This window comes from Strigops habroptila, chromosome 1 (assembly GCF_004027225.2).
Source record: "Strigops habroptila isolate Jane chromosome 1, bStrHab1.2.pri, whole genome shotgun sequence".
Classification (NCBI taxonomy): domain Eukaryota; kingdom Metazoa; phylum Chordata; class Aves; order Psittaciformes; family Psittacidae; genus Strigops; species Strigops habroptila.
Window position 1 is genome coordinate 4,532,571 of NC_044277.2, and position 18,697 is coordinate 4,551,267.

General features: G+C 38.1%; 1 protein-coding gene across 2 annotated transcripts in view; it reads left to right on the forward strand.

Annotated features, from left to right (window-relative positions):
- TRAPPC9 (trafficking protein particle complex 9) overlaps positions 1–18,697 on the forward strand; it is a 481,851-nt gene that overhangs the window by 87,034 nt on the left and 376,120 nt on the right. For both annotated transcript variants that reach the window (XM_030504527.1, XM_030504536.2), the window contains exon 17: positions 9,150–9,274. In XM_030504527.1, the coding sequence (XP_030360387.1) occupies positions 9,150–9,274 (125 nt within the window). The remainder of the gene's footprint in view (positions 1–9,149; positions 9,275–18,697) is intronic.

Sequence of the window (18,697 nt, forward strand, 5' to 3'; positions counted from 1 at the left end):
CTGATATGGTTTCTCTGGTTTTAGGCATTGTTTGTTAGTGGGGTTTCTCTTTCATAAAATTCTCTGTTCTCTCCATCAGCTCTGTGCAACATGCTGTGGCAAGAAGAATCACAGCTAAATTACTTTTAGCAGCTTTACACTTAGTGGTATCCTTACATTACCTGGTTCTTGTATTGGAAGAAATGGGTAACAGTACATCTTCTAAATATCATACCTACAGTCATGGTTGCCCAAAGAAGTGGTAAATGCTCGTCCCTGGCAGTGTTCAAGGCCAGGTTGGACAGAGCCTTGGGTGACATGGTCTGGTGTGAGGCATACCTACCCAAGGCAGGGGGTTTGAACTAGATGATCTTAAGGTCCTTTCCAACCCAAACCATTCTGTGATTTTATACATTTCCTCATGTCACTGGTACAGTGGTCTCTTTTGCAGACTGAAGGTTTCTAGCTGGCTTAGTTGCTCCTGTCATGGAAACAGTTCTGTATTTTATATATATCAGCCTTGTCCCTTTTGAACTCTTGCAGTTCTGTATATTTGAGGTAGGCTGCACATAGTATTTGAGAGGTAATCTGTGTATTTCTGTAGCAACGTAATGATGCTCTGTAATTTGTTTTATATTACTTTCCTTAAAATAATGCAGTAATGCACTATTTGTCATTTGCTTTTTTGACTATTGCTGAACGTTGAGTGGATAGATTCATGAATCTGTGAACCATAGCTCCAGGATCTTGTTCCTGAACAGTAGCAGTATGCTGAGAGCCTCATATTTCACGTGTCAGTTTAGGATTGTTTTTTCCCATTTATTTATACTGAATTTCATTGGGCATTTAATTGCCCATTTGCCAAGTTTCGTAAGGTCCTAGCTGTGATGTGAGAAACATGCCATTCTGCCTGTGTTGTTCAGGCTTCTGTGCTGGGAATGGGTTAATGCAAATACAGCCTAATAACACGCCAGATAAACATTTAATTTGATTCTAAGGTTGTTAGGTAAGACAGGAGGAAACACTATGTAAGATTCGTCTGGACAAGGCGCTGGGACATCTAGTCCAGATTATGCTTTGCCAAGAAAGGTTGGACCAGATGATCCTTGAGGTCGTTTCCAACCTTGTGTTCTGTGATTCTGTGATCTGCTTGGTACAACCAGGCTTAAGGAGCTCAAGCAGTAAGGTCTCAATCACCTGCTAAAGTGACCTAAAGAGGTCAATGAGATGCTCACATCATCAGCTTAATGAATTCTCCTTCCCAGTCCTTATGCTTTAATTTCTGAAATCCAGTATTTCCCTGATGCTAAATGGAAAAGCACAGTAGCCGCTCTGTCTGGATTGAATTATACATGGTAACTTGTTAAGTGGGAAGCATAGAATCATAGAATGGTTTGGGTTGGAAAGGACCTTAAGATCATGCAGTTCCAACCCCCTGCCGTGGGCAGGGACACCTCACACTAGACCATGTCACCCAAGGCTCTGTCCAGCCTGGCCTTGAACACTGCCAGGGATGGAGCATTTACCACTTCCTTGGGCAGCCCATTCCAGTGCCTCAGCACTCTCACAGTAAAGAACTTCTTCCTTACAGCTAACCTGAACTTCCCCTGTTTAAGTTTAAACCCGTCACCCCTTGTCTTGTCACCACAGGCCCTGATGAAGAGTCCCTCTCCAGCATCCTTGTAGCCCCCTTCAGACACTGGAAGCTGCTCTGAGGTCTCCATGCAGCTTCTCTTCTCCAGCCTGAACAGCCCCAACTTTCTCAGCCTGTCTCATAAACAGAGTCTTAAAAATAACAGAGTCTTAAAAAAGATTCTGTTATATGGGGCCAGTGTTTTCCAAGTTAATGAATTACTCTACAATGAGTACTTCATTATGTAAAATGTTAGTGTTCATTCATTCTGTGTGTAGGGAACATAGACAGGTGTGAGAATATTTAAATCCATAAACTCATCAAAGGAACTAATTAATTACACGCTAAGAGAGAAGCAAATCTGTGCCTTAAGTTGCTCCTTCCTTTCTCTAGGGGAGAAAAGGTTGCAGAGAAATAATAGCATGTGTCTAAAAGCAGTCATCTTGAATATTTATTTTAACATCGGTATGCAAGACCATTGTAAGCTTCATACCCACTTTGTTGCTGTTCTATTTAAAAGGCTAGATTTTATCTACTTAAAAGTGTACCTACCCTCATATAGCATGAAGACAACAGATTTCTTTAGCAGAAAGATACCTGGTTTTGAATTGAAATGTAGTCTTGACAGGTCTTCTGTAAAACTAAGAAGCCTAGAGGACTCTCTGAGGATAATTGTATAACTGATGATGATGATGGAAGTCCTCAGAGATCTTTCGGTATGATCATTTATATGTTACTGTGCTTGGTTGCCTTTATTACATTTAATCATTCAGAATATTCTTTCAAAGTGATGTTATTTCTAAGAAGTTTTTTATCTCTGCAGCTTGAAGATGTCAGTTTAAATTTTGGTTGCATTGTTACTCTGTTCCTCAGAGTAAATGAGGATTTTCCTAACTACAGATGCATCTGTGTCCTCCATAAATTCATCACCGTGTAACTTAAAAAGTACTAATTTTTGGAGAACTTTTCTTACAGGCTTCTTGAATGCCAGCTTTATTCTTACAGAAGATAAGGTGCCTTTTTCTCTTCCAAGTACCTTTTAATCTAGATAAATCATCCTGTCTCATAATTTCACTGATAAAAGGTGGGGGGTTTTTAATAGCATATAAGCACCATGGGACCTTAGCCTCTATAGCAGCCTTCTAGTACCTAAAGGGGCTGACAAGAACGCTGGAGAGGGACTTTTTGCAAGGGCGTGTAGTGACAGGACAAGGGGGAATGGCTTTAAAAAGAAAGAGGGTAGATTTAGATTAGACATTAGGAAGAAGTTCTTCCCTGTGAGGGTGCTGAGGCGCTGGCACAGGCTGCCCAGAGAAGCTGTGGCTGCCCCATCCCTGGCAGTGTTCAAGGCCAGGTTGGACACAGGGGCTTGGAGCAACCTGCTCTAGTGGAAGGTGTCCCTGCCCGTGGCAGGGGGTTGGAGCTGGATGAGCTTTAAGGTCCCTTCAAACCCAAACCACTCTACGATTCTATGATTGATCCTCTAATCAGTAGTACCAGCCACTATACAAATATGTAATGAGAGATGTTTCAGGCCCCAAATCTTTACAATGTAAATAGCTAAGACAGACATGATGCAAATAGCAATAAATTTTGTTACTGGAACATACAGGCTAATTAATCTGCCATCCTGTTACGCTGTTTCATTGCTGAGGCACTTTATTTGAGTATCAAATGCAGTGTGCATAAATAATCTCTAGTCTCTGAATGTGAATTTCGTTATGTGTTCCCTTTTGTTGTATTCACCCTTACTCTAAATTTAACTTCCAATTCTAGTTTAGTTAGTTCAAACCTCAGGAAGGAATCCTTACTCACACTGCATTTGCTATTGTTAACGATTATTACTATGGTCTTCAAATGTAATGGAGTCTCAAAGAAGTACTTAGTTTTCTATGTGTTGTCTCTGCCCTGCTCCTTGGAGCTGGAGATTTGATGCATTCCCAGTAGCTCTGCCTGGAGTGCTGCTACCTATGGTCTCTCGTGTGATAGTCTTAAGTATGTTTTTGGGAGAGGGAAGGAACTGCATCTTAATGTCTCCCTGTACTGGGAAGGGTGAAGTGGATTATATTGCCTTGGAACTCTATCTCCTCATGTGTTATTCCCATCTTTGTTGCAGACAGCAAGTTTCTAAAATTCTGTCTACTTCCAGCAGAATGCAAGATGGATCTTTTTTTTTTCTAGGAAAAAAGGCCTATTCTGGTTTGCATTTGGCAAGAATACTCAATCTCCTGTCTGAAGTTCTTTATTTCTGCATGCTGGAAGTGCTTTAAAACCGTTCCAATATTTTTAGGACAAGTTGCCTACCAAGCGGCTTTTTGTTTTGAAATTTCTATCAGGCAGTGGATTGACAAAAGAAACAAATGGGTTGAGGGAGCATTTAGTTTTCATATTTTATGCTCAAGTTGTGTACTTTCCCATAACTATCATATCTCTTGGGTTATTATTTCAGACTGTTAAAACACTCGTGTAAACAAATAAGTTACTACAGTGGTTTTATGTTTTTTAATATGCAGTAGTTAGTCTCGACTAAGGGCCCCCAGCTGCTTGTTCACTTCCCATCTTAAACAGGATTGGGGGGAGAAAATGAGATGAAACAGCTCATGGGCTGAGGTAAAGACAGAGACATCAGTTACTATTTACTGTCATGGGCAAACCGGACTTGACTTGTGGAAAATTATATGGTTTGCTGCTAAATTAAATAGACCTGGGTGGTGAGAAACAAAAAGATAAACATTCAGACAAAACCTTCCTGCCCCTTTCCCAGTCCCACCTTCACCCCTATATAATATTAGGTATATTTCATGTATCTTCAGAAAACAGCAACATGCATGTTTGTACTGCTATTGGATTATAAGTGTTTCTTCTGTAAAGAAGGAGCAGTTCAACCTAAAATCTTACACCATATTGCATCATACTGCCATTTACCTGTAGACTGCATTGAAATGCAAACAGACTGGTTGCTGGCTTCAGTAGTAAGGTTTCCTTGCCACAGGGTTTGAGACCACCATAATTGTGATGCACATGGAAATGTGTTTGTATTTTTGTCACCTGGATCAGGCCAGCGATCACTATTTAAGACAGTGGTACAAGGGAGCTGTGGGTTAGAATGGGACAGAAGCTGTCCCGTGCCAGCAGTTTCTTCAGTGCTTAGTCATCAGGTTGTAGATGTACAGGTTCAACTCCCTTAGTACTTTCCCTCATTCAAATACAGAACCTGTATTTGCATGCAGCATGCTGTGAAAGTGGCTAATGAAGTTAAATTGACAATTTACTTAACATTTGAGAGGGGATAGGAAATGCTGGTAAGAGATTTTGCTCTGTTGTGACAGCAGTGATTGCGATGTTGGAAAGGCGAGCTGTGTTTTTGCAGTTACCATGGAAAAAGTGTTGGTCATGTGCTGTTACCATGGAAATATTCAATGTGGATTCTAGAAATTAAGAAGATTTCTGGACAGAGTAGAAAGACAATTATTCTTTTTATAGAAAAAGGCTGCTCAAGCTGGTTGACAGTATGGATTGATGAAAGAAAACTGCGGAGGATTTAGCATCTTCATACCTCTGAACTTTGTGAGAGAAAATAAAACATACAAAATCTCAAAAAGTATAAATATCAAGTAATGTAAAACTTGTGGTGAGCTGCTTCATTGATGCTCTGGATTTGTCAATTACCTCTTCTCTTCTACCATAGTTTGCAATCTACCAGGGCTTTTAACAGAATGTGTTTCCCCATTCTGTGGTGGCTGTTTAGTGTCTTGTAGAGGAGCTGGACAAGGTTTAACCACCTTTGCTGCCTGGTCAAAAACTAGAAAAAGTTAAATTATTAAATAAAAACATTGCTAGCAGCAGAGCATTATTTGTTTTTTGTTTTCTGTGAAGTCCTTTTGAACAAAGTTGTGAAGGGTGAGTCATTTGAAGTATAGCACAGTGCCTGGCACTGGGCTCTCTGTTGTATGCCATGTTGGATCTCTACAAACTTGAAACAGAAAGGTTGACCACTACAATGATTACCTTAGACTTTCCTTTTAGCCTGAAGGAGAATCGATGTTTCTGTTACTGTAACACCTCCTTTTGTAGGTACAATGTAGGGATTAAAAAATTCCTTCTTCCCCAGATGAATTGTTTAAACTAACCTTTTCCCTGAGAAAATGAAAATAGAATGGGTGTTTAAAAGATACAACAGTTAAGAAAAGCATTAGTTGTATGTCCGTAATGTTGTTTCAGGTATTATCTATTCCTTTCTCAAAGAAAGGAAAACTTGTGCCTTAGATAAAATGGAAAATCTGACTAATGTCATGCAGTTTTTCATGCTTGGTTTTCATGTTTTTCTTTGCAATTTTATACACAAATCAGTGTCAACTTTTGCTCTAAATACAGAACTGGCAAAAATCATTCATCAATTTGAAAAGAATATTTTTCCTCAGGTAAAACTTTCTATTCTCATTAAAAAAGAGTGGATTTCAAAGCCTGTGATCGAATATACTTATAATGAGTTGTGTTGGCAAGCTGTCTGGAAGTTATTAGTGTATTATTGCTGCAAATCTTAGGCTAATAAGTATGTTTGCTTCAATATCAGTTGGCTTTTAAGAGATTCTAGGAGCTGGTCTAGGAATGGTTTGATACCTGGTATTTCTTGTGCAAGTCAGAAATAAAATACCTCTAAGCCTGTGGAGAATTCTTTCATGCTCTCCCTTCCTTTTCAAAGGTCTTTATAGGTTAGATCAGTGTATGATTTTATGTAGTTATAAGAAAAAAGGCTTTCCTGATTTTAGTTGAATATTAATAAAAACTAAGTTTAGCTGATGTGCTGTCCAGTTTTCCGGGAGAGAAATCGTAATTCATATGATTGTCTTCCCATGTGTAGCTACCCTATTCAGACTTACCCCTTTTGATTTTTTCTATCATCAGTTAGATTCTGCTGATTGATTTTTCTGCAGTGGACCCACATGGAACAAATATGTTTTAATATTTAATATTAATGAACACTCTTAGTTTCAATGTTCATAGAGTTCAGAAGAAGAATTCTAACAGTGAGGAAAACCAGGCTAATGCTATGTATGTTTCAAAGTATACAGTGTGGATGTGTTCCTCTCATGCTCTGGTTGCTCTCTGGTTTTTGTTTGGTTTGGTTTGGGTTCGTGTTTGTTTGGTTTTGCTTTAAAGTATAAGTAAGTCATTAACCAGTTAAAGTGGAAAAGAAACAGTGAAGGTGGAAAAAGAAGGTGAACTGGGGTTTGGCCTAGATGATCTCCCAAGTTTCCTTCTAACCAAAACCATTCTATGAAATGCATGGGTTATCACATAAGCTAATAATCAAAATACAAACCTTTGGGATGTGTACCTGGAACTACTGTTACTTGAATCTGAGACATCATGATGCCTTATCTTGTTCTTATCTGGGAGGCCATCTAAAACATGGAACAGATATTACATCATCTGTTTCTCTTGCTTTTATAAATCTATGCAAGTCACTTTAGTGCCTGCCTCTTAACAGTAACCTATTAATAAATTTGCTACTGAACAGTCCAAAACAGTGTTTGCAAATGCATAAACAAATTCATGCACAGTAAGTTTTGATTCATTCTAGTAAAGTTGCATTGCACAAGCAGGATGTTCTCACTTGCCTGTCCTGCTTTCTCCCAGTAGCTGATACAACAGCATATTCAATGTATGGGGCAGTATGCATGACCAAAGATACAACATTGGAAAATACAGTGTTAGTCTTCCACTTTGAAATCCCTTCAGATTGTCCACTCAGGAAGGCTTGATCTGTGCTGGCTGGCTGAAGGTGGCTGGAAATTAATCTGACTGGAAAAAAATTAATTAATTAAAAAGTAATTAATTATAAAATTAATTAATCTGGCTGGAATTAATCTGAGTGCTTCCATCAGATGGTTGGCCGCCCAGATTAATTTAGGTAGACTGCAAGTTTTGTGGTCCTGTAAACTCATTAGGGGCTTTGTTGTATTTGCATCTTACGTCTAACAAAACTCTAAGTGCCTGGTCTTAATGTGTAGTATATAATGTCTGATCACACAGAGCTTTTTTCCTATTCTTATACTGCCTGGTGATCTCACTATAATTCCTGATTTAGAATTGCTGGATTTAGTGACTGAAGGCTCTATCTACATTAAGATGAGGCAGTAGGAATGGATTGATATGTAGAAGCACTTGCTGCTAAAGCTCTTAGATTACTCTGTGGTGTGATTCGGGTAATTTACCTGTGGCCAGGCTTCCTCTGGCCCTCTGTATAAAGTATCTTCTCCACCTGTGACCCAAATTTGTCTGGAGGGCTGCTTGTTGGTGCAGGCTATTACACCCCATTAGGGGTTGGAGTATGTGACCTGTATTCTAGGATTGAAGTCTTGATTTTGTTTTCTTTACTCCAAGAAGAATCTAGTTTGTACACACTGAAACTGCTCTGCAAACCCAAGTAAATGGGGATGACGATGAGATTTGCTTCAAAACCGTGCATCAAAACATGAGGTGTAGCAATGTCCACCCTGTTGCACAAAGACTGATATCTAATGAATGTTAATCATAAATGTGACAACTTGTGCTGTGGGTTGAGGAGGAAAAAGGCAAATTTTCATACACTTCACACATAAATTGATATATACTTGATTTAGCTTCTGTGTGAGGATCATTGGAACCATCAGAATAATTTCCCTTCCCTCTAAATTTCCCTTCCTTGAAAGTCCCTTCCTTTAAAGCAGTGAGAATTATTTCTGAGAGTTGGATTATTCTTTCTGAGAGTTGGATTATTCTTTCCACTACTTCAGTGGCAGCATCTGGTACCATCTTCTGAGGAGTAGTACCTTGTCCCTTGGGAAGCCAGTAGTACGCTGTGGCAACTGCAGGAATAACATTTTGGATACCTTCACTGCTTCTGGCAGTCTTCTGCAGAAGTCAGTGGAAGCCTTGAGAATGTCATGGTTTAACCCTGGCTGGCAGCTAAGCACCACACAGCTGCTCACTCAACCCCTTCCCCAGTGGGATAGGGGAAGAATTGGAAGGGTAGAAGTGAGAAAGAAACTCATGTATTGAGTTATACATGAGACATAGTTTATAGAATACATGAGTAGATGGTACAAAACACGACTTCTCTATTTTCTATTCTTTTCCACAGTATATACTTGAAAAAAAGAATCCTCGGGCCTCATACTGGATTTTAGTTTAGAAGATACTAAGCAACTGATAGGGCCACTATAATGGAAAACCACAAATTTTTATCCTCGTTATCTTTTAATATTGTAAACATTAAACCTAATTTTATATTATTAACTGTGACATCTCTGTTGCAATATTCCAATTGCACTTACCTTCCAGTGACCTTCACTGATTTTTGTTCTATTCCTGTTTAAGTATTTTTGGCTTCTAGAGAAAAATATGTCAAAATAATCTTTACCTTTTGGTTTGCCTTTTTGTATAAAGTCTTAATATTACTTTCTGTGTATTTTCTCTCCCTTTGGTGATAGATTTTTTGCAATAAAACATAACATTAGACAAGCAAAAGTGATTTCACTTATTTTGTTTCTAGATGGAATCAGTGTTAGTGGACTTCCGCTCTCCAGTCCTTTTCGGCAGGTTGTCAAACCAAGAGTAGAGACTAAACCTATTAATCCCCAAGAAAGCAGCAAAGCTGGTGACTTCAGTCATGTGAAGGTAAGTGAGTGACATCAAAATAAGTAAAAAATGTGATTTTCATTGGACTGTGTTATGGTTTGTTCTGTGATTAAAAATAAAGGCTTCTTTGCCTCATAAATATTTCCCTTTGGGGTTTTTATTAGAACAGCTTGATGTTCTGTGTTTGGATTGCTCCATTAGAGCAAGCAGATAAAAAGGTGAAACAAAAGTAGAGTTGGTTATCAGTATGGTATACTCAAGGAACTGTCAGTTCTTCACCTCATGTTGCTTTCTTAATGCTGTATACTCTGTAGGGAGGTGCTGCTGAATGAATTCTTGGTTTTGTTGTTTTAAAATGTATGGAAGGAGTTTGTACCTTCTAAGCAGATTGGGATCAAAGCCTTCACGCTTCTGGTAGGAAGCCTTATAGAGGTGTTCTTATAAGTAATACAACAGAATAGTTGAGAGAGCCAGAAGAAAAGTAAGTAGAAGTAGCAGGATGAAAGAACAATTGTGTAGGTAGAAGCTGCACTGTGCTTACTGAGAGAGACTTTTCCCTGGTGTAAGCTGCTGTTTGGTTTTGATCTTACCTGTTGAACGTATGAACTTCCTGTTCTGAGCAGTGAAATAAGAACAGCTTCATACTGGCCAGAGTTGCAGAAGATATGATTTAAAGTGATAATAACAAAGATTGCAAACAATAATATCGTAGCACTTCACCGGTCTCTTCCATAGCTTTGGTGGGTGTTTTGCATGCCTTGCAGTACTTGATGCATTTCCTGCGTGGATCTATGTTCTCAATCCATTCAGACAGAATTTAGGTTGTGTTGTGCAATACAATACTTGGCCTAGAGTGTCTTTGGCTGAGAAGCAAACATCAGCCTTGCTTTTCTCAGTAACTTGCTTTGTGTGTGAATTTGCTTTCTTTCTGCTGAGATTTTTTACAATTCTATTTGGTCAATAAGCAGGCGAAGCTATTAATTTTTAAATGTGTTTCTTTTGGAGCCTTAGCACTGCCAATTCATCATCTTTTGATGCTGCAGTGCAGGAAGGATGATGACAGAATATGAGGGATGATAAAAAACTAGTAAAGCCTTTCTTTGTATTTTAGGACATAGCAAGGTATTTCCCAATTGCTTATAAGTATAAATCAGCATGATTGAGGAAACAATTTAATGCTTCAGTGAGTAGAATGTCCTGCATTAATTTTGAAGCTTAGAGCTTTGTGTAGAATGTCTGATCTATATACAAGTCTGACTTAGGGAAGCAAGGGGAATGTTATGTCCAAATCGGACTGAAAATCCAGAAATGCAGAACTTCTTTGCACTAAATACATGAAAAAAAAACCATTTTGGTGCATTTTTTCCTTGTCAGCCAGTTGTCCTGGCAACCGAGAAGTTGCTGGTTCACAGTGATCTATGTGATTGTATTATGAGAGTGTTGGAGAGCTGTAAAGCAAGAACTTGGTTTTTAACGGTGTACAGTGAAGCAGTCTAGTGGGAATGCACATGCTTGATTCAGTTGTTAGGTGTCTGGAATTAATTCTGATTTAATCAATTGGCATTTTGTGATGGAAAGATCTGGCAGGTCATCAAGACTATGTTCAATGGAGAATATACATTCCAGTAGTAGTTCCAATTAAGGGGTTCCCTGCTCCGTGAAGTTACCTGTGTTTTGAGCCTGACTTGTATGACTGCTGTACAGCTCCCATAGCATGCCCCAGTGTACTGTGTTGACATATATTCTAAACCAGGCTTAATCACTAACCTTGCTCTTTTTGTAATGTTTGGAAAAGATGATTTATGGGGGGGGAGGGAATAAAAATCAGGGTGATAAAATAGCCAAAAGGATAAAGTTCTGGGAGATGTTTACAAACTTGTATTTCTAATTACTTAAGTATTCTCATTCTGATCATGTATTTGCAGAAAACATCCATGATAGGAAAAATATGACTTATTTTTCCAATATTTGTGAGATTGGTCTGTTGTAGATGAAGAGAGAGAAAACCACAGTAAGGTGTCACCATCTGCAGGGTGATTTACTGTCATGACTCATTCCATTGTAACAAATGTCCATTTCTGTAACTTCCATTTCTACTTACCACATTAATGTGCTCATAAATAATAATCTTATCCCAGTTTCTCCCAATTAAACTGTTATAAACCAATCATTTGATCTACCTGAATTAAAATGAAATTACGAAATTCAGAACTATTTAGAAAGAAGTATTTTTTGATTCACCAGCCCATTCACATAATTAGGTCTCTGTATATGGACATATATAGCTGGTACTGGGCAAATGAGCAGAAGAAATTACCTTTTATAATTGAAGAGATTACATTTGTCTACTCGGATGATTTCATTACATCCAGCTTTTTCCTCTGCTGTCTACTTCTTCTCTTTAATGCTGTCTGTCTATTTCTGTTAGTGACTTCTCTCTACTTTGACAGCCCTCTTTAATGGGAAGAAACACAAGTACTACCAGTAGTTTAAACATTAGACAATTCCAAATAAACTATCAGACAGTTATTGTAAATAATTAAGTCAATTAAATATTTGAAGATAGAATGTGTTCTGGTCCAATTCTCTTGGCTGGGTTCTGAGGAATTTGCTGTCTTTTTGGGTTTGACTTTCTACTGGGTATCTTTCAAAGCACACAAATATGTTTGTTGTCAAATGCAAATGCTTTTGCTCAATAAGAACGTTGCCCAAAATGTAGCAAGCTGGGATATATACAAGAGAGATGATCCATGGTTCCCTTTGAACTTCAGTCTCAAAGTATTTGGTATTTCTGGATCTTTCCGAGTTCCCTAGAACCAACTTGAAAGATATTTCAGTTTCTCTGTTACTGCAGAACAATTCAATGCTTGTGGGCTATTGCCTGTGTCTTGCTCAGCGCCACTTGCGGTGATTGCTTGGTTATGTTTTAAGGTTTATCTTGTAATAGGCCAATTAAAGTGATTTAACAAGGACTAATGTGAGAAGCAAGTGGGAGTTCTTAAGTTAAGAAACAAGATTGATCTTAAACAATTTTTATGTGTTCTGAAAATGCTCTGCTGTCATTTACTCATGATTTAGCACTATGTGTCTGTTGCTAATGTTCAGGAGTAGCAGCTATTTTTCAATCCTGCATTCTGTGCAGAAGTAGTCTTCATATAAAGGTAAATTTTTGCAGATGAAATTTAATGTAAATCAGTGCTTCTCTCGTTGCTGATTCTGAAATGTCCTTGTTTGGGTCTTTATAAGTCTTAATGCTTAAACTTTCCCTCCCTACTTGTTTGCCTTTTTTGGTGCTTCAGTCTTGGATATTGCCAATATTGCAGATGAACTTCTCTCCAATCCGTCTTTTCGGTTCTGCTACAGGCTGTCTTCTAATAAGCCAGCCACTGGCTTCTGGAAATGACTGTTATAATGACCTCATAACTTCAGTATAAAAATTGCTTTATGACCTCATCATAAAGCTTGCTTATACCCTGAAGCTGAACAGAAATATCATGGTGTAATATTGTGTTCAGATGCACTCTTTCCTACTGTTTGCTACTGAGTGGTTGTGGTGAGCATTGTCTAAAGACTTTGCATCTGTACAGCAGAGTGAGTTAGCCCCTGCTTAGCTCTGCATTGCTGTGGTTATACTGGTGTGTAAAACAGTCTATCTTAGGTTGAATCTGTTACTTTTTGAGTACCACTGCAGTGTGTTTAGATCTACAGCTGTTCTATGTCTTAATGCAAAAGCTGCAGAGAGAAATTTAAACAAATCTCATAATCTCACAGCAAACAATGTTATTTTTAACCTAAGGAAGTCTGTACTGGTGTTCATGATTGGAAGCTGAAATTATTTGGCGTAGTCTTGTTCTTCTCAGTGATGGAAGAAAGACATTCTTACTCCATGCCATGCATTATGGCCTAGAGGCTTAGAGATCAGTCTGATCCATGGAAATTTGGTCCTTAAAGTCACAGTGATTACCATCAGGTACTGATGCTTTGGTAGTTTGTTTTCGTCACAAGGTGAAAAGGAGAAATATTCATCAAGGTATCTCGGTTCAACATGATGTCCATGGTTTCTTTGGGGTAAATCTTCAGGGATTAAGAAATGCTACATGACATTAGTTTTGAAACTTGTATGTTCAGGAGAATTTGCCTCTGCATTCTGAACATGAGCTGCAATTCCAGAGATTCAACTGCAGAAACTGGAGAGGTTTGAGTAATCTCATGGAACTGCTCTGTTCCTGCACTCTCAATAAATGGTAGGAAGTGTTAAAATATGGTATGTAGAGCTAATATAATTTAATACACTGTCTTTAGTGTCTCTTTTCTGTCTTAGAAGTGTATTAAAATGAGATACAGGCCTTAATTGGATTTTTTCCATGCAGTTTTCAGGTTCTGCTTTTCTAGTATGAAAGTAAGCTGTCGATTGAGATAAACTTTATCATCTTGTTAATGCTTTTACCTCAAACTCCTTTAACCCATAATCCTTAAGTCTATTCTAAGTTTAAGCCCTTACACAAAACAAGTTGGATTTGTTTTTAACTTTTAAATAATTCTGGATCCTGCTGAAGTTAGTGGGGATGTTGAATCTGCAGAATTGAAATTTAGATTCCTTTTGGGTTGTCTGAATGTGATCTTAGGCACAAATATATAAACCAGGTTAGATGTTCTACTTCCATGCTGTCTTATTTTGGAATTCAATACTATGCTTGGAAATTCTGTGGCCCTGAGTTCTTCAGTATTAAACACGTCAAGTCTTAGGAAGAAAAAATAAAAGGAAGACAAAGTCTCTGTCTGTGTTTCCCTAATATCTTTCAAGCCTATAAAAAAGAAGATAAACCCCCCAAAGCTCTTTCACTTCCCAAGTGGGTTTTTTAGTAAAATAATATCTATTCTTTTGATCATTAATTGACATTTGTGAGATAAGCACTGGAAAGCCATTCACATTTCCTGAAGTCTGCTTAGATTAGACCCATGAGCAAAATCAATCTTTGCCAGGTATGGAAGGTGGTTTTTGTTGCCTTCCTGGCCAAGAATTGCAGTTTCCTTTGAGGTAAAGTGGCTAATAAAAGTAGAGTTGTTCTGTGAAAATGAGAGCGAACTGAATTCTTGGTAGTTGGTACCTGCCTGGCAAAATGTGAGTGTCATCTGGGTTTGGATGAAAGCCTGCAGTTTTTGAGTAGTCTGGGTCTAAATGCTCCTAACTTTCCATCCCTGCTCAGTTTGACATTGTTTATATTCCTTGTAAGTGCTTTTGAGTTCAAGAAGTAGCTGGTTGAGTATTCAGCACTATTTCTGCTCACCAGCCCTCTTCCTCTTCTGTGAATTGTTCCATGAACAAATGAACACTCTACTGTTCCCTAGAGAGGATTGTATTTCAGAACACTAAGAAAATATTATATTAAAGCTATTCTCTAGAGCTATGGGAAAAAAATATTTGCTGCTCCCAACTGGATTTGAGTAAATTCAATTCATTTATCTCATCTGGTATTTTACATTCAGTATTACCACTGTAGTACCTGCAATTTCAACACATTTTACAAGTTGAAGTACTTATTTTTGCCATTTTATTTGACATGAAAGCAGCATTAAAAATTTTGTCTAGTATTGATAGAAAAATTGTGTATAGATTCACTATCTGCCTGTCAAAAGCACTGTTTTCTCCAGACTTTTTTCATTGTCATTGAATAAACAAGAGATGATAGTCTACTTATACCCAAACAAATGTCTCATCAAGGCTAGTTACAGCAGGTACAATCTGTTATAAACCACACTTCATCTATCTTTCTGTCTTGTGTAAAGATGAACAAAGAAAAATTAAAGTTGACATCAACACAATAGACAGAGCTTGTGTGAGCAGTAAGAGACTCTGCAATCATGAGAGCTTCTTTACTGAGGAGCCATCATTGGCCTTTTTACTCAATGACAGTAAAATCCCATTGCTATAGTTAGGGTGTGTCAGTGTTACATGAGATGAACAATTTCTGGTAGTCTTTCATCAGGTTGCCAGGCTACGTTTAGGTCATTAATATAGTTAGTGAGCATCAACAGCAGACATCATTTATATAGATGTTACCTGTGTTCAGCATGTTCCAATGCTATCACACTGGAAATATTTCTGACATAAGGAGTTCCCTCTGAGCAGCTGTTGTAACTTGGAAGGTAACATTGGAATAACCTATCTGGGGATGAGGATACCCCGAGATCACTGTGAAGTCCGAAGATTACTTTGGATTGTTGTACTTTGAATCATGGTAATGCCTAAGAAGTGCTGTCTACAAATAGAAGAGCAGTAGGTGGTTACTTCCATAATGACATCACGATAAGAACGCAGAAACTCTTAATATTGAAGTAGACTTCATGTCTATATGTCTGCTGCACGATGCCTTCCTGTGTAGGAGGGCATCCGCTCTATAGGAAGCGAAGGAAAAAATGGAGGGGAAGGTGTCTGGGTTACGATAATGGAGAAAAGGAAAAAATGGGCTTATGTGAAGGCTTGCTAAAGCGGAAACTTGAAGTGGGGAGAGGGTTGGAGTAAATGTTTAGAATAGGGTGGTGAAAATCCAGTCAGGTCTATAAGAAATTTAAAGAATAATTAGAAATTGAGATGTTTGAAAGCCCTATGTGCATTAGATGCTACATTTCCTCACAACATCTCTTTCAGAGGGCAGAGATCATCTGTAGCCTAGACAGAGCTTTCAGAATATAAACTGCTGTGTGCCACATGGTCAAGTGACACAAATACAGAATACTTTTGGAGATACATACCTCAGTTTTGCTTTTGAGAGTTCTTGCATGTTTAGTTTTCCTCTCTTATTAAGAACAGATCAGCTAGGTCAGGCAGGGGGTATAGACCAAAGACTACTCTTTATTTCAGGTGGCTTATTTACTTGTTCCTCAATCTGTGTACATTTATACTACTTATGTTGTAGATCCTCTGGTAATCAGGAGTTGCTGCAGTAGTCCTTATGATTGCCTCTGCCAAATGGAGGATGTTTCAGCACCAAGAATTAAGAGTACAGTCGATCAGGTCTCTGAAGACCTACTCCATTTAGTAGACTTAGTTCATGACAATGAACTGCCTTTTGTTGGTACTCAGCCTCCCTGCTCGCACTTTGGATTTGGTCTGAATGTCTAATTTAAAGCGTTTTTTCGTCTCCTCTGTAGGTGGATTTTGATTCATTGTATGTACTCCTAAAAGAGAGTATTACCATCCATGTCTGAATCAGAAGCCCTGTAGCATACTGGGTATCATGCTATGCTTCAGCTAATAAGCCCTTTCTTTAAAACCCTGCATATTTTATTCATAGTGCTATACTTTGACTACATGTCTTCTAGTTCTTAACAGACTCATGTTCAGTCATATCAAGTTCCAGACCAAGTGAGCTCAAGTATGTTTATGAAAAAAGCTGTAGGTAAGATTTAAAAGATCTCCTTTATCCCTAAGCACAAAAAATCTTAGTCTGAAACACAAGAATTCTTCCAGAATGATTTACCTGAAGATGTGAAAGAGGCTTGTGTTCTGTTTCAAGTAGAGACTCTTTCAAGCATCTGATATTTAGATTTAAATCATAATAGAAATTCTGGTTATTCTGCTTATTATATTAACTGTATGGACGAATGTATTTTCACACTTCATCCTTACAAAGATTTCATAGAATCACAGAATGGTTTAGGTTGGAAAGGACCTTAAGATCATCCAGTTCCAACCCCCTGCCATGGGCAGGGACACCTTCTACTAGACCAGGTTGCTCCAAGCCCCTGTGTCCAACCTGACCTTGAACACTTCCAGGGATGGGGCATTCACAACTTCCTTGGACAGCCTATTCCAGTGCCTCACCATTTGTGGGTATTGATAAACGTGGAATTCTGCCGTGCTCACCTATACTAGATTCGTGATGATAATTTCTAGGGTTTTAGCTTAATCAGCAGTGTGGAATTGGCTGGGAGAAGGCAGCTGCTCTGATGGGAAAACCTGCTGTCAGAAGCTGGAATGCACCTGAAAGCAGAACTGGGGAGACCAAATGAGAGGGCAGCTCTGATCAGCTGGAAGATTATCCAGTACCTACATAAATTGATCCAGTGAAGTTAATTTCTGTGCTTTTGAAACCATAATCAAGATTTTATTTCAACCCTTGTGAGTGTGAAATTATGTGCAGAGACTGCCATATAGTTAACTGTAACCTGCCTTAAAAGGATGTTATTGTTCCTGACACAACAAAGTAGCCATTTAGTGATCAGTATCAGAGAGAATTTTACTCAAATATTTAGATCCAGGCATAGAAGAAAATGTTGCACTATATAAGATTAGAGTTTTGATGTAAAGTATATCATGTATTAAAGAGTTGGAGAAAAGCTGGAGAATTATTAAAAGAATTTTGTGGATTTGGGTTATTCTTTTCTGTAAACCAAAATTCTGAATACAAGGAATAGATGGAATCATGCTTTTTATTTCATTCTGAAACTACTGTTACTTCATCTATTTCAAAGTCCTGGTACTACGTAGTATGACACACAGTTGTCCTCACTTGCGTATTTGTACATTCTATTTAGTAGCTTTGCATTTGTCAGTTTTTCATGCAAGTTTGCTAAAATTTATGGCTGCATTTTCATTTTTAACTAGATATTCAAACCTTAATCTTTTTAAATGTGCTGTAATACAATCAGTATTCTAAGAACTTGCTTGAACAATTTTTATCTACCATAATTTAACTTGTGCGGTTCTGTAGGTGCCTTAGCAGTGCTAAGAGCCTTCCATCTGCAGTTCTTCAGCTTGCCTTTCATCTACTGGTTAATTCAGCCTTTTGTTTCTCCACTTCCTCTCTTTTCAGCTTATAGGTTTTAACTTAGAACTCCATACTAAGATCTCTTCACCTTTATCCTCATAGCTGTTAGTTTATAACTTTAAAGCGTACAGAGTACGTAGTAGGTAAATCACATACCAAGTACATATGACTCAGATCTTGTTCACTTTTTTAGTATCTCTCTGCTGCTTGTTTTGCCCTGAAAATAAGGGACACTACTTTATTATAGCTCTGGAAAAGTGCTACCTGGAGGAAATAACTTTTCTGAGTGATTTAGTAAGAAAAGTAAGTTTACATGCAGCATCGTGAGTGTACATTATATTTCCTTTGACTTAGACCCTAATAATGATGCTGTATTACTGTTATAAATCTTCCCGTAAAACAATAACAAACGACCTGCCTCACAGAATCATTCTGATGTGACAGACTTAACCACATGAGCTTATAAACAGTCATTTAGGATAAAAACACTGTGTTCTTCAGAAGAGTAGTTTGTGAGAGAGGAGGCATGATCTCCAAATTACGGTAACTGGAACACTTATTCCATAAATGTGTTATCACTTTGGATGCTGTGCAGGAATTGCATCCTGATCGTCTTCCTTCACATCCCAAACTGGCTGTTCAGGCTTTAATTTCATTACTAGGTAGTGGTAGCACACAATGTCTCCATCCT